Source organism: Clupea harengus, unplaced genomic scaffold, assembly GCF_900700415.2.
Source record: "Clupea harengus unplaced genomic scaffold, Ch_v2.0.2, whole genome shotgun sequence".
In the NCBI taxonomy this organism is placed as follows: domain Eukaryota; kingdom Metazoa; phylum Chordata; class Actinopteri; order Clupeiformes; family Clupeidae; genus Clupea; species Clupea harengus.
The window spans coordinates 33524-49973 of NW_024879949.1; the positions used below are offsets into that span (position 1 = coordinate 33524).

The window sequence follows — 16450 nt, forward strand, 5'->3', positions numbered from 1 at the left end:
TCTATACAGAACTTTTTATGTAACATGCTTTTATTTATAATGAGTTGCTTAAAAAAACTTGCAGGTGCCGAAAGTCCCTTTTTCATTGAAGGAAGGAGTGCAGTCAGTTGTCTGTATGCATGATGTGTAAAATGTGCAGAACATTCTGAATAAGATTTCCCACCTTTGTTTTACCAATGTCTCAATCATATGCTTACAGTATGTTACCAATTTTATTTTTAATTCAGAAAATAAAGATGTACATGAACCAAAACCCTTGGTCACATTCTTTTTTTCCCATCTGGATGTTTGAAAAATATATCCTCAAGAGATGTGGAACATGAAATGCCGTTACTGAAGATGGGAATATCTCAATTAACACCAAAATGTTGGCTACATATGTGCAAAAAGTTTAATATGTGGCATGTAGCACAGTGACAAGGACTACATCAATCTGGTTGATGTTTACAAAGTGTTGGTGGTTGCAGTACCCTGGTTTCTGTGTTTTCTGGAACAAACCGTCACATGTTGTGTCTGTTTTGTCAGACCACAGTTGTGCCGAGTCATTCCCGAGAGGGGTTATCTGTGAAAAAGCTATTTTGCAATGACCAATGTGGCCAAGGCACTCCTTGCTAGTAATATTCAGCCTCCTTGAAAGCAACAGTGTCACAAAACAAAAACAAACAAGGATAATCCAGCGCCATTTGATCAGGTTTTATACTTTCCTGGTAGCATAAATATCATAAATTAAAGCCATTACAATAATTACTTATAGGTAGAAATACCAGAATTGACCGTGTTTGTGGATACAGGTCATTCCCTTCCATCCTAACCCTATGCAAGTTATTTGAATGTGTATCCTGAAAGCTCACTGTTTAAGAAACTAAACTTCTTCCAGTCACATTTTCACTTTAAGGATGGCACTGAGCAAGAAGGCAACATTTATTTCAACCAAATATTTATTGTGCATTTGGGCTAAGAAGACAAACAAATATTGTGGTTAAACAGTCCAACCAGGGATGAAGACACCAGAATACCCATTTGAAACTACCTCCCTTTTCGATGTCCCAGGATCTAACCACCCCAGAATTGTATACCCTGATCTTTGCTAGTCTGTGGAGATTGTGGAGGTCTGCCTTGGACTCTGAATATTTAATTTTTTCACCTATAGCTAAATCTGTCTCAATGAAAAACTTAAATTAACTCAAATATCACCAAAACCATACATTCTGACATATAAAAGTGGACAAGACACGCAATCCCAACATAAATTTGGACGAAGCAAACCTACACAACCAACACAAAACACACATACTTCACTTAGTCTCTTGCAGATGCACTCAGTCATCCTCTCACAAACACAGGCACAGGCGTGCACGCGCACACACACACACACACACACACACACGCAAAGGGACAAAGTAATCCACAGGTGTCCTATTCCTGGTGTAACTGTACAGTCTATGACGTTGTTAGAGCTCATCATGTCGGAGCGGCTCATTGCTAGGCTGAATAAATACACCCTCCATGACCTTCCAGTAGTTGTGATGATTGGGGGAGTGCATACCATGCACCTCTCTCTGCCCTCGTATGGGGTGGCCGTACTGCTCTCCAGTCACGCTCAGGAAAGCGTCTGTGCCCACGTGTTTGAAACGTACCGAATCATCCCGATCCCAGTAGGTGCCTCCACATTGCACACTCCACACATCCAGGTCATCTCCTTCACCAACCTCCCCAAAGGCACTCACTTCCTATAACAACAACAACCGCAGCAAAAAACACAGGTAGAAATGAGCACTTGCAATGACAACAAAGCTGGGTGCAAAGAGAAATGGGTAGCAAGGTAGGCATTCCAAAAAGGTAAGACATATTTAATTTTTTGTATCTACAGCGAGGGGAGTCTAAACAGGCACATGATGAATTATTCCAAATCACTACAGAACAGTTGGTGTCATTTTGAGAGTGTGAGGAAGTTGAGTTTATGGTAATATTGTTTTTTTTGGAAGATGTCATTACCTGGTTGTTTGACAGAGGAGAACTGAAATGATGAGAGTGAAGATTGCGCCCAGTTGTCATATGAGTGATTCGGATTTGTTGACCACACTGGACGGGAGACCCGCGCTGACAGAGGATATTGGGCTTCCCACGGATCCTCCAGTAACTGTTCGAATCATCTGCGCTATCGACTCCCGTCACAGACTGCTGACCGCTACCTGTGGTCATGGATAACTCAAATTAGTAAGTAAGCTTTGCATGCATCAGAGACGGGATAGGCAAAAGAAAAACCTAGCATGGCGTAAAAAGATTTGAAAAATTATTACATTTTTCAGGACACTCTAGAACGCAAGTTTAAGTCGAACATACTTACTGCGAAAGAACATAAAATGTATCTCATACTCGACACAACCAAAGAGCACAAATGTACTTTGTTGAAGCGTGTGAGAACTGAGAGGCATAAGGTTACTCATCTTCCTGCAGTTAGCTTATCTTGCCATCATAGCATTAGAATGAAATTGTCTCTTGTTGACACCATAATGCGGCCACTGAAAATTCTAGTAGTGAATCACAGAAAGTGTCTCTATAAATTGATGGTTATCCTAGCAAGCCACCTAAACATCAAAGTAACGTTATAAATTACACTGCATTACAGCCTACCAAGCTAGTGTACAGAATTGACATAAGTCATATCAAGCAAGCTAGCTAGCTAATTAACTCACTACACATCAACCCAGGCTTTTCTGTGACAACTCCTGTGGGAACGCTGTGACATTTAATCGACCAATGAACGATATAAAGATCAACATAAATGTTAACTTAGCTAGCAAGGCAGAAATTCTTTAACGAACTGTCTTCTCTTCAACGGTGAATAAACTAACGTTAGCTAGCTGGCTAGGTTACCTGATCCGTATTTCACATCATGAGAATGGAGTCTGACGTTGTGCCTGGTGTTCAGTAGTTTCACGAGAGATCCACATGTAACAACGTTTGTGTCTAGTTCACGTCCTTCGCTTTTAGCAAAAATAAATACCAGCCAGAGCAAGTTAATTAAAATGCGAGCAACCTGAGAGGGTTCCATTCTCTATACACTGTACAACTGGTTTGGCAGCTAGCTAGCTGGCTAGCCACATCACCGCAACTAGAAGTGTGTGAATGGAACCAGATTGATTCAAACGCCAGAGAAAACGGACCAATCATAGCTTGACAAGTCCCACAACCCGGAAACTCGGTACTTACACGGAACGTAGTCATTGGTCACTGGTTAGTAACATAGACATATACTTCTATGTCTATGGTTAGTAACATTATGAAGTAACAATTGACAGGAAATATTAGATTTTTTGTATCTAATGAAAAAGGATGCACTATTGAAGCAACTTCATATTTTTACGTTTTGAGACTACGTCTACATTTATAATAGAAATGAACAGTAGAAAATGTCCAAAAGCCTGTAAAAAGTGGATATGCAAGTGAATCATTTATTTCAGAAATGAAGATAGTGATTTTCAACACTGCTCACTGCATTACACACAAATCATTTAGTGGACTCAATGGGAGGTTTGACTATCATGCCCAGTTGGTTGGAGAGATGTATTTCTATTCTTGTTCTGCGGTTTAGACTGATGAGCGCTGCTTGCAGGATATCTGATAAAGTCCTGTTTGCATCTGTAAGTCCACTGTACCTGTGAGATCTTTGACTTGATGTCTAACAAAGGACATGAAGATGAAACCATTAGTACTGCTCTATTTTTTAGGCTCAGCAATAATCTTGACACACAGATGCATACACTGACAAAAATAATAGGTAAATTATGAGTTAAGGAGACAGAATAAGAGAGACAGACAGTTTTAGTTTGATACTATGCCTTTTCTTTTTGAAACACCACCTGGTCAAGCCACTCAACTGGGTTTGATGGATATATTGTCCCTTGCAGCTCTGATGCTTGACAGTTGTTCTGACCTTTTGACTCTTTCTTTTTATTTCTGGTACAACCACCTGACTGATCAGTGGACTGCAGAATCTTCTTCTTTGCTGACGGTGGAACTGAGGTAGGTACATTGTTTTCCTTGGATGAAACCTCATTTGTATTCAAAAGTAAAAGAGGACTTCCATCTGCTCTTTTAGCCTGCAGGAGTTTCAGTAAGACTCTAGAGGCTGTTTTCTCCAGCTCTTTATAAGTACCCCTTTCCACCAAAAACTGCCTGAATTCAACTTCAAGTTGAGCAGCCAGTGGGTCACTGCTGTTAGGATATGATGGATTCCCCTGCACACCAGCAGAACTAGATTCATTATTATATCCCTTGGTGTCAGTCCACTCCTGGTCTTCCATAACATTCAGTGGTCTGAGAGAACTGTTACCTGAATTGGACATGTCAGCCATAAGTGAGTTACACTGACTGCTAGGTGTAACATGAAAATTGCTGGTATCCTTTAAAAATCCATCTCTACGGACTCAAGGACTAGAACATGTTTCCCCCTTCAACCCATCCACTGGTAACCCACGTTATGTTCCTTGGATTTTGTCTTGTTGAGAAAAGAATCTTCAGACGGTCGGTGTAATTATTACGTCATCAAATAATAATAAAAGATAATGTGATCGATTATCTTGTAACGCAACATCAAGTTCAAGTTCAAGTATTTTTGTCCAAAGACAAAGTTTGGAGTGTCACAGGCGAACCACTTGGGAAGCACGAATAAATGAGAATGTACACAATTCATGTCCACTAGAGGGTGTTAAAACCCGGAAAAGGAAATGAAAAAAAAATCTACCATTAAAGGCGTCCTGAGCGTAGATTGAGGTTCGTGGTTTTTAATGGCACACATGTGTTAAAATGGGTGAGTTTTTTATTATAATTATTCTTCGATAACGCATGCGATAGTTTTGTGAAGCATTATTTCAGATTGTGATGTAATGTGTTGCAAAATGAGCTAAGAACTTCAAAAACCATTCATTCCGTCGTTTCGATTAATAGGATTGGAATTTCGTCTCAATAAAATAAACCGGTGTAGTAAGTAAAATTCCCGTGCGAAATTGTCACGCGGACACTGATTTAAAAAGGAAACGCTGTGCACTTAGCATTACATTGGCATCTGTTTCAAGTGCATCCAAGGTAGTTTACGAACTATCCTAGCTATCTTATGAGGGAGCTACAGTAGACTGCTCACAGCTCTAATCAGATGGCTAGCTAATCTGTTCTGGCAATTTAGCATGACGTTGAAGTCAAGCCACTTTTTCCGTGTGAGTGAGTCAGTGAGCAGATTTTTTTAAAAGACAAATATTGATGAAGTATCAATAGAGACTACCGTGAAGGTGAATTAGCTGGATATTTTACATTTTGGGAACTGTGGGGACAGCGAAGCGTCGAAGTAGCCTATAATATAGTTACCCACTCACTTATTCACTTCGATTGTTATCGCAGAGTGTTGCCATTAACCTTGAACTACTGTCACCCCAGTCCTTTATTTCCTTTAATTGACTTCCATTCGCCCACAGCCAACTCGAGCGAGCATGCCTCAGCCCAAAGTCAAACTGGTGGTGACCGGGGACGATTTTGGGTATTGCCCGAGAAGGAATCATGGAATAGTGGAATGTTTCCAGACCGGTGGTGTGTCAAACGTATCGCTGTTGGTTAATGCCACCTCGGCACTGGATGCCGCCGAGCTTGCAAAGATGTAAGTTAAGTATGTCCAAAGGATCTCTCGGAAAGTGTGTTAGTTATTGTAAGTTTTTCCAGGTTTTTCAGCCAATACAACAATCAAATTTCTGCATAATGTACACCCTCTTTAAACCATGTTTTCATTTATTAAAGACATCTCATACCCATTGGACTACATGCGAATCTTTCTGAAGGTGCCCCGGTGTCTCAGAATCTGAAAGGGTCTACGCTCCTGAATGAGGACGGGTTCTTCCATGGAAAGACAGGATTCCGAAAGGTTTTATCAAGCGGTCAACTGAACATGTATGAGGTAATATTTGTTTTCCTTGCCTTTGAAACAGCTACTGCTATAGAAACAGAACGACTAGTCTGCGACCAGGGCGGTGGATTTGTGAAGTTAATGGAATATTTGAAACAATTGATACGTGTCATGATATGTTGCACTCATAGTTCTGAGTCATCAAGAGGTCGTTATGAAATTTTCATGTCCACGATAGCCAATGACTGACTAATTAAAACACACATCTCACTTATAAATCTCTGATAGATTAAAGAGCTCAGGAATAACTATTTTCCCCTAAAGCATGAATGTTCGAGATTGCTGTCAAATATAGATAGCAAAATTACGTGTAATTATATGTTTGGAAAGTAATACAGTAAGAAAAAGGTTTTAAGTACTGGCTACACTGCCATAAAAATGAATGGTTCTGTATACAAGTGAGCTGTATATTTACAGACAAAGTGACCAGCAAGCCAGTTACTGTAGATCCACTGGTAGAGCATAGTGGTTGCAGATCTTCATATGTAACACAAGTAGACTAACTGATAAGGATGTTTTCATTGCACTCTATTTCTTGGTGCAGAGCTACAGCTGTGCAAACACAAGGATGTCTTTGTAACCTGATAAAAGTGTGGTTGTTCAGTCCAAATGATCGGTTGTGTGTTGCATTTCCTGGTCTGACAGGTGGAGCAGGAACTGAGAGCTCAGGTAAAACGCTTCTGTGAACTCGTCGGCCATCTGCCCTATCACATGGATGGCCACCAGCATGTGCACGTGCTACCAGGTAACATAGGGTTAAAGTCCAACTTGCCTACAACAGCACCTGTGTAGATGTTTTTTCTTCTTCTAATTCCTACAGACACACATACAATAGTTCATGCGAGTATATTATTGTATGTGTTCAGTTTGTATTATATAGTTTTTTCTCGCTAAACAAAATTCGCTACAATGTCTCTAGTGCAATCCATTAACTAGTTAAAGTTTTTCTGTCAATATTATACCATCTATGCATTGAGGACCATGACATAAAAAAAATCAGTTATGGAATTAAATGATGTAATATTTGTATAGGTCATTCACAAATACTAACAAATTGATACATTAAATGAGTTTGTTTTTCTATTACATTTTTGCCGAAGCAGAGGTGCGAGAGGTGTTTGCGCAGGTTCTAGCAGACTTTGGCATACGCTACACCCGGATCCCTGTGGAGCCTGGTCTTCATGCGTGTCCCCTCATCCCACCCCACCTCCACGAGTTCTACATCCAGGTTCAGAAAGATGCTTTGTCGTCTGTCGAGGTTTTCCGTCGCCATGGGATCAGGTTACTATTCCTACAGCTTTTGATGTTCAAATATTTTATTTGAACTAATTCTGTGTTGTTGTTTGTTTTAAAAATGGTCAATTTATTGTGTTCCCTTTTTCGTTTTGTCATAGGTGGCCAGATGTTTACCTGGGCTTGACAACCATGGGACAGAATATGTCGATTGACAACATTAAACAGGCCTTAGGTTATGCTCTTGGAGCCAGGTGCCTCACCAACACTTTGACCACACCTTTGACGGGTACACAGACTGATGAAATTGCTGCAGCAAACCGTCCAGTCACTGTCGAGCTAATGGTCCATCCAGGATACCCAAGTCATCCTCAGGAGGGAGGGTGTGGTCAAGGTCCAGATGACTTTTCCCTATCAGAGGATCGCCAACATGAACTGGAAATTCTAACTGACCCCTCTCTGCTGGCATACTACAAGCAGGAGAGCATTCAGCTCTGTGCCTTCCGAGATCTGTAGCTCTGCTGCTCATTTGAAAAACATTTTTTTTTTTTTAATTTTTAAAATTTTTCTAAATTTCTCAGACCACATTTTAACCTATAAGCCATGAGGTGCCAGGCACCAGACATTACTTTTGGTTTTATATAGTAGCTTTGTACTGGAAATAAAACGTTGAGCCATTAAGAGGGCAATGTGCCCCTGAAAGCAGATGCACATTTTACATGAAGCCATTTTGTTTTTTTAAGCATTCTGACTAAGATAGCCTACTAGTGAGACTAGTATGTCCAAATTAAATGAGGATATGGCCATTAGGCGTCCTTATCTGGCAATTTTATACATATTTTTCGGAAAAACAATATGTTATTTCAGAGATTTTAAGCGACCACTGTTTGAAACAGAATGAAGTCTGATTTTATTCCGTCTTGACCTTTCAGAATATGAATGAGATAAGGTTGTGTACTTCGCCTTTGCAAGTTGTTCTAAACAGAACCCTTGCTCATTTAAACAATTCCCATAAAACCCATATACATTTCAGGTGTATGTATGTATGTATATGTGTGTGTTTGTGTATGTATAAACCCATCCCATGCATTATTCATGTAACTTATTTGACCATAACTGATACTACCTATGTGAGTGGTTAAAATAAACCATAAACCACTAAAAATTCTATTAAAAATAAACGCTTAAGGCCCAGGGGCCAGGTTGTGAAACCAGAGGAAATGAAGATTAAAGTGCACACCATTTAATTAAGAGAACGATTCAAGAACATCAAAATATGTAATAGTCAAATTAGCACTAGTGGAGCCATAAAAGTATAAGTTACAACTCACAACCCACAAAATCGAGAGTGGAAGTGGCACCACCTGGCCCAGACGCTTTGTTGAAACCGAAGTGGCTGGGATTAAAGAGCAGGTGTCAACAATCTCAATATCGCTAAATAAAACTGGCCTCAATAAGAGGGTGGAACCAAGAAGCTCCTGCTTAAAAACATCCACATTGGAACCCAGATGGAGTTTGTGGGAAAGGGTCTTTGTGGTCAGGTGAGACCAAAATTAAGGTTTTTGGCCATTCCCCGAAGTGCTATGTGACCCTCAAATAAAAACCAGAAGAAAAAAAAAACTGTCAAATCTGCATCTCATCCGTGTAGGGACTGGGGAAACTTGTCAGAATTTAGGATGGAATTAAATACTACAAAAAAATTGCAAGAGAACCTGCAGTTTGCTGTAGAACTAAGGGTTGGGAGAGGGTTTACCTTCCAGAAAGACAACGACCCTCTGCACAAGGCTGAAATAACACCAGAGTGGCTCATAACAGTACAGTGAATGTTCTAGAATGACCAAAAGTCAAAGCCCTGATCTGAACTATACTGAGAATCTGTGGAACCGTTTGAAAACCAGTCCAAAAGCACCACTCCATCAACCCAGATCATCTCTGTTCATTCTGCCAAGAAGCATGTAAAGATGGTACTTATTTACCTTAAAAGACAAGGCAACAAGGATTAATGTATAAGGGGTGACTAATGCAAGCAGTATATTTCAGATTTTCCACTGTGCCTTTTGTGATGTACTAGGCATACATGTTTACAATAAAACTAAGGAAACTGATAGGGAAAATATGAGTACGGTAAGTATCTTTCGTAATCTAGAAACGGGTGATAATTTTCAGGGGGGGGTTGAATACTTTTGGAAGGTATATATCATAGGGTACCATACTGTGTTAGTTTATTATAGGCCACTCAGCTGTGATTTAAGAGGTTGAGGATGTTTTTCAGCTACTTTTAAAAATTTCACACAAGGACACCATGTCTATGACTGATTTTGAACAATGCTCGTCATTCAAACAGTCTAAAGTTAGATGGAAGTGTAGAAGGCTGACATTTTCTATATACAATATGAGAGCTTCTGAATATAGTGTCCTCTTGTGGTTCTTTGTCAAAATTACATCTGGCTTCTCCAGAAGTTAAATGATCCATGTGGAATGAGCATTGACTGCAGCGAGTAATACCAACATTTAAACGAAAACTGTTTAAACTCAATTCTGCATCCTCCATGGCCAGGTGTCATGCCTACCTCAACCCCAAAAAAATGATAGAACTTTACTACACAGGTTAACTCGAGTCTATCAAAATTCACATTTTTCCTACGAGGGCTTGGTGTGACTCGTGGTTAATCCTTAATGAGGATGGACATGTTTACAGCAATTTATTAGGCAACGCCAAACCAAAGTCACAGATTTTTCATACTCCACTGATAGTCCTATTCCCCACAATGCATGTCCCTTGACTGAGTACTGACAGTGCAAACTGTGACAAGGGACATAGACTGAAATTAGCAGGGGCAGGCATACATCAACTTATTTGATACACCAATGTAAAACCATAAATTTTCAAGTGAGAGATAAATTTATATGCTTACATCCTTAGGCAGACAATTTCATTACCATGTACTCAAAGGGCTCGCTTGCAGCAACACTGACACTGTGGCTAAAATTACGGGGAATTAGTAGTATGAATCTAATGGTACAGCATGTTAAAGAAGTACATGGAGAAGTTTATATTCTTTGAAGTGCCATAGATTAAAACTAAGTTTATTTTGGTCAAAGAAAAGGGGCTCCGGATGTATATATGCACTCTGTTGACTCCACAATTTAACAGTTTTTTTGATATTCATTCAAACCATGTCAGGATACTTGGAGCCAAAAAAATTACAATTGCATATGATATCTGTTAAATCAGTGTCTCACTTTTTTTTTTTTTTCAAAATTAGCATTTTCCCCATAAAAATTATGTTCAGTCGCACTCTCATTCACAAGCACATTCATTCACACACACACACACGCAAATATCTGTATCCTTCTTTTCATTTTCTGAAACTTTACTGATAACAAAACTGGTACCTATGGTGCATTTGATAACTGACTAATCAGTGACTTACAAACTGAGGGTGGAGAGAGATGGGATGGGATGGGTATTTACTAACACAGTACAGTGCAACTCAATGCAAAAAAAAAAAGAGAGAAAGAAAACGTATTACCTATATTAACTTTTTTTCAACCACATGTCCAGATATATACCACTACTACCTCTTGGCTTTTTATAGAGACATGTCATCATTTAGAACGGTCAAAGAATTACCCTTAAGGAGCTGGATAATGATAAACACTTTCTCCTCCCCCTCTCGGATATCTCGTATCCAAACTTCAGTGTGGACACAGAATGCTTTCCTACCCCCTTTCTCCAAAAAAGAAAACCATGGTGCATTTCCCTATCTTAGCAACCTAATCACTTTTTTATTGTTTTATTTCCTGTTTTTTTTTTTTTTTAAACTTAAGAAAATAGTAGAAAGTTAGTAATGGCCTCAAACTAATATCAGGCAGAGATTCTTTGTCGGGTCCACGAGTCCTGCTTCACAATGGAGCTTGCAACTGGGAGACGCTTCTCCAGGTCTACTATAATGACAAGTGCGCAGGGAGAGGACGGGGGAGACAAAGTGCAGAGTTTGGAGAAGGAGGGGGGGGGGGGGGGGGGGGGGAGGAAGAGGAGCTACCAGGGTACACAGGAGGAAGGGAAGGTGGGAGTGGGTTGGTGGGGGAGTAGGTAGGTAGAGGAGAGTGAGGGACTACACACTTGTCAGGTATTAGTCCACTGGCCGTTTTTCACCATGTTTCTTTGTAAACTCTTCTGCATTCTTAAAGAATTTTTTACGGTCCTTTGAGTATTCTTCTGCTAGGTCGGCCCGCAGAGGGTGTTCTGGCTGAGGGTCATTCACAAGAGCGATGAGTGACTGGATTACTGAAAAGGGAAACATGGGCAAATCATAATTCAGCAAATCGAAAATACAGACACAAAATCTATGAGTATTCCTTAGTGTGTGAGTGTGTATGTGTTTTAGGGTGGGTCAGTGCATTTCTTCTACAATCACTGTGGCTCAGTTCAATCACACAAGAACATGCATGGGATTCTCAAATCAATATCCCACCGAGTTGTACTAGCCAACATTAGTAAATAAAGCACACATACTGACCAGCAACAAGGGACGAAAAAGTTTATTTTCATATTTTGAATGATTAAAGCCAAATATCATTACCAATATTATTGTTCAGTGTTCAGTCATATCAGAGACTTAATCCGCATAGAAAGGGACAACACTGCTTTAAATAGCTAAGCTCTACAGTATGCCAAATGGCAGCAAATTGTATGCTACAGAAGAATAAGAGAGAGAGGAAGGCCAAAGAAAGGCGAGTAGTCATTTACCTTGGTCAGTTTTGGTAGCTGGTTTCCAGTTTTCTGCACTTATAACTGGCAGACACACCTGCCCCTTCTCGTCGATATTTGGGTGGTAGATCTTTGTTTTGAATGTGATCTTAGGAGGTTTGAAGGGGTACTCGGCAGGAAAGATTATCTCAATCCTGAAGGCTCCTTTGTCGTATGGGGGGTTGTCCTACGGGGGAAAAAAAAGACATGAGTACTTTTCTTCCTCTGAATTGTTCTTGATATTTTTGAGTACTAGCCTGACACTATCAGCACATCATTCATGTCAACAATGTCATGATTTAAAGCCCAATGATTGGGAAAAGACATTTCAGTTCAGGCAGCCATCCTTGGGGGGGAAGAGACAACAGTTAATTTTAAGTACTAGTAAGACAATACTTACAGGAACAATAAGTCCTTGCCAAGTCAAAATGTTTGATTCATCAACTTGAATGTTACGGAAATTTTTCATTCCAGATTTGCGGATTTCTTCAAGTTCCTGAGAGAGGGTGGAATTGGAACAGGTTTTAGGCACTGGTGTGTCTGATATTTAGGTACACGGACACCCCTTCAATTAGTATAACACTGAAACACCATCTTTACCATTTGAGCAAGGACAGCAGGATATGAACATGCAATGTGATACAGTCCAGCTGACTAGCACTTAAGTAGTGAGTCTAACTTAAGGACAGCTCTATTTACCTAATTTAGTGGGATGTAGAACTTGTGTGCTGTGGCGTTTGTCAAACAACGAATTACATGCTTACAAACAGGTTGTTGATGGCGGGCTATTGTCCATAGATGAGGAAGTAACATTGTCCATTTGATACCAAGGGTTATGAGAATAAGATACTGAGAAAACGACACACACACTGCACGAAGGTGGCAGTCTAGATGGCAAATTACCTACTTCAAACTAGCTGATGATGGACACGGTTTTATGAATGTACCGAAGTTATTCTAGTATACAAGCTCGTCTTTCTTCGGCCGTAAATGTGACTTGCCTGTAAGACCGGTAATTCGATTAAAATTACTATTCTGTAGTAACATATGAAACGTGAGGGGCACACCCAATGTTGCTATAGCACCCAATGTTGCTATAGCCTTCAAAGGGAAATGAATTGAGTAACTAAGCCGGTAACAGTTTCGATTTCAAATGATGCGCACAAATTAGCTAGCTAGCAACCTACTTATCTACAGTCCTCTAAAAACCTAGGTACCTCGCTAGCATTAGTCAGATAGGCATAGCTAAAGCCAACTAGCTAGGTAAGGCAACCGTGTTACTTTTAAACAGCATTAGAGAAAACAGAGGTAGAATGTTACCATATGAAGCATAATAATCACACATAACAAAAGACTACCGTGGTGTTTCCTGGTATAATGGTTTCGTTTCTGGCACAAACTTAACCCCCGGCGTCCTATCTACGCTGAGGTTTTGCTAACGTCAAGCAAGTTAGCTAGCTATCCTAGCTAGCTAATGTTAGATGGCTAACAAGCTAGAAAAAGGCAATAGATTGTCAACGACGTATGTTTACAACGGACATCAGTTAAATATGGAATTATTAAGGGTGTGGCTGGTTAGCTAGTTTGATAATGAGGGTTGAGTTTTGGAGGACGCCGTGATTCATTCCTAAACAACACAATGACTCGTCATCAAGCTAACAAGCTAGCGACCTATAAAATGCCAAAACCGGGTTTCTGCACCCTGGCCTTCTGTACCGGTGCTTCCCTCTTCCTCTGACTAGAAATGTTTAGCTTGGGAGTTAGCTATGGCGTTTCCCCTGGATGGAACCATTCTTAAATCGATGTATACAAACCCTACCAGAAAGATTGAACGCTCATTACTTTGACAATAATATCATCTGGTGAGCTTAAACATAAAACGAGGTTTTAAAAAGTGATCTAAAAAGAATGAGGTGTGAATTCTACCTTATGCAGTCTCCTGCTCGCCGCCATCTTGGATCTATCGACTGTTCCCAGAGTACACAGCGAGAGCATGCAAGACTGCATAGTGTGAATGAACGCATACGCCCCATGACACTGATTCAGGAACAGTCCATTTGTGACCTATAGTGGTTGCCTTTACTGTAAAGAAATGTACTACTTATCTGGGGAGCACTACAGCACTTAATACCTTTCTCTGATGTTAAAATTATAATTTTTTGGTTCAAATAAGTGTATAAGTACTCCTTTGTACGTCGGTTTGGATAAAAGCGTCTGCTAAATTACTAAATGTAAATGTAAAGTAATGTAATGTCCTATAAGGCAGCCTACATTTGGAACAACGGCAGAGAGCAGACATATATTATGGACAATACAATATTTTTCCCAGATGTGCTTGGAAAGAGATCTAAAGAAAAAGTGTGGCAGCATGAAAGGTAGGCCTATGTGATCACCAGTTATTCAGACAAGAGGGATACATTTTCATTGGTTATGTCTTTTATGTTATGACATTTCCCCCATACATCTCCCCAATATATACAAGTGGAAATACAAATAAAAAAGATACAAAATACAGAGATGAGTTAAATGGGCAGTTGGGAAAGCAGTGTCATGAGCTGTTTGAAAGAATCATATATGGCCACAGGAGGACAGTCTTGAGCTACAACTTTTAAGTGTGCCTGTGTCCATGAGCGATGACACAGTGTGTGTGTTTGTACATAAGTGTAGTGGAATACTTTATAGATTTGGTGGTTTATAATAGTAGCAGCAAAACTGGATAACTTTTGAAGGTAAATAAAGGCTGTTTTGCAGGGTTGCACAAACACAAATGAAGGGAAACAGTAATATAACATATCCACAGTAAACAGTGCCACTGCAAGGACTTATTTTTGTATAGTAGTTGGATGCCCATGTATGTGTTTTATCACAGTGGGGAAAATATTGATACATTTTACACCTCATTAACCCACATGTGAACAAAATGTTCTTAGGGTTAGGCCTTAAACCTGACACCATTTTAGTTTTTTGTAAGATTTATTTTTTTGACTTTTTATGCCTTTAATTGTACAGGACAGTGAAGTTATGACAGGAAGCGAGGCGGAGAAAGGACCGGGAAACGACATCAGGCCAGACTTGAACCTGTGTCCCCGTGGGCAATGAAGCCCGTAAATGGGGGGCTTATCTGCACCTGACACCATTTTAACTCTCCCTCATGCAGCTGTTTATTTTGGATTCATGAGTATTTGTTAGCCTGGACTTTTCACAGTGTGGACAAAAATGGTGCCATAAACTGACACATTTAAATCATCTAGAGTTGACAGGGGGATGGAAGGAAATGTCTTGAAAAAGGAGCACTGTTTGTTTAACTGAGACATGCTTTTGTTTACTTCTTTTGACTTGACTTTTTGATCTCTGTTGTGGTGGAATCGAAACTGTGGAAACTCCACAGAAAAGAAAGTTAACTACTACAGTTTCCAGTAAATTGCCTAGCTCAAATGACCTGAACAGACTTGTTCACATCATAGCTTTTGTGACTGGCAGGGGGCACAGAAATGGTTTGTTTTTTTACATTGATGAACTGTGGCTAAATACACCTGCTTTGGTAACGTTTATACTGTATATATATGTTAGAATAGACATTCACTTGCTTTTTTTGTCGCTCCGTACATAGGACCTTCATTTGCAGCGGTCAGATCTATGAAGATACCATGAAGACATCATTTGCAAGAAAGTGATGATAAACTGTTAAATAATAATAATAATAATAATAAACGATATTTATATAGCACCTTTTATGCAAAAGAATGCAGCCCAAAGTGCTTAAATGATATACTTCTCGCATGCAGAGCATGAGTTTATTCTGCTGTGATTTTTTTTGACTGAAAATGAAAAAAAGAAATCCTCATTTGAACTTAAAGATGTCTGTCTTCCACATGATTGTTGTTATTTGTTAATATTTTATATCAGGTTTATATTTATATGCAATGTTTGGGGTCGGACAGACTAAGTATGTAATTTATCAGATTATTTTGTTAATGGAGCCAGGGTAAGAGCCTGCGGGGAGAAGGTTTCAGCCCTTTAATATTGAGGTTTGTCATTAGATGATGACTCCCTTATAATTACCCCAGTTCTCAGGAGAAAATGGTAGGGCAGAAACACCTGTGGCAGATGAAATCATATGATATGATATTTCTGGGAAGACCTTTTCCTATCCACCCAGACCTCACAATTTTCTACTAACTTAACATTGAGGTTTCAAGGAAAGGATGAAACCGAACGTAACAGCCCTCATGTGGGGGTATGCAGATAAAAAGATGATTTGAAACTGATACAAACTATGAAATGGATTTTCCCTTTTAGGTCGTTGGCCCTCACACTTGGAAAAGCAGATGCAGCAATAACATCCATGTTTCCTGTAATCTCATAGGGCAGGGGGCTTTATGGCTGTAAGAATCTGTGAGAGTTCATGTCATGGTCAAGACATGCAGAAGAGAAATGTGTTTTATTTCCTGTCATGTGACTTCACAGTTATAAATGAGGCTTTCCCACGCTCCCACAACTGTTATCTGGCA

At 39.7% G+C, this 16450-nt stretch overlaps 3 protein-coding genes across 6 annotated transcripts; 1 reads left to right on the forward strand and 2 right to left on the reverse strand.

The window, feature by feature from the left end:
- Positions 1-920: 920 nt before the first annotated feature.
- On the reverse strand, positions 921-3146 carry sdf2l1 (stromal cell-derived factor 2-like 1). Its single transcript, XM_042705714.1, has 3 exons — positions 2878-3146; positions 1996-2192; positions 921-1730 (listed from the first exon to the last, which is right to left on the reverse strand). Exons 1-3 carry the CDS (start codon positions 3053-3055, stop codon positions 1452-1454), a joined length of 654 nt encoding a protein of 217 aa, XP_042561648.1. The 5' UTR covers positions 3056-3146; the 3' UTR covers positions 921-1451.
- On the forward strand, positions 2097-8397 carry ydjc (YdjC chitooligosaccharide deacetylase homolog). 4 transcript variants are annotated; one of them, XM_042705710.1, is made up of 7 exons: positions 2097-2217; positions 3986-4026; positions 5472-5650; positions 5788-5944; positions 6599-6698; positions 7057-7234; positions 7348-8397. In XM_042705710.1, coding segments are annotated over exons 1-7 (1011 nt in total). In that variant the 5' UTR covers positions 2097-2216; the 3' UTR covers positions 7703-8397. The 4 variants fall into 4 exon arrangements, with proteins under 4 accessions (XP_042561644.1, XP_042561645.1, XP_042561647.1 ...); XM_042705711.1 differs by lacking the exons at positions 2097-2217; positions 3986-4026 and adding an exon at positions 4723-4813; XM_042705713.1 differs by lacking the exons at positions 2097-2217; positions 3986-4026 and adding an exon at positions 4753-4776.
- Positions 8398-9873: 1476 nt separating this feature from the next.
- On the reverse strand, positions 9874-13975 carry LOC122130883 (ubiquitin-conjugating enzyme E2 L3). The gene is made up of 4 exons (XM_042705715.1): positions 13866-13975; positions 12340-12435; positions 11940-12126; positions 9874-11477 (listed from the first exon to the last, which is right to left on the reverse strand). The coding sequence occupies exons 1-4, from the start codon at positions 13944-13946 to the stop codon at positions 11323-11325; spliced, it is 519 nt and encodes a 172-aa protein (XP_042561649.1). The 5' UTR covers positions 13947-13975; the 3' UTR covers positions 9874-11322.
- Positions 13976-16450: the final 2475 nt, after the last annotated feature.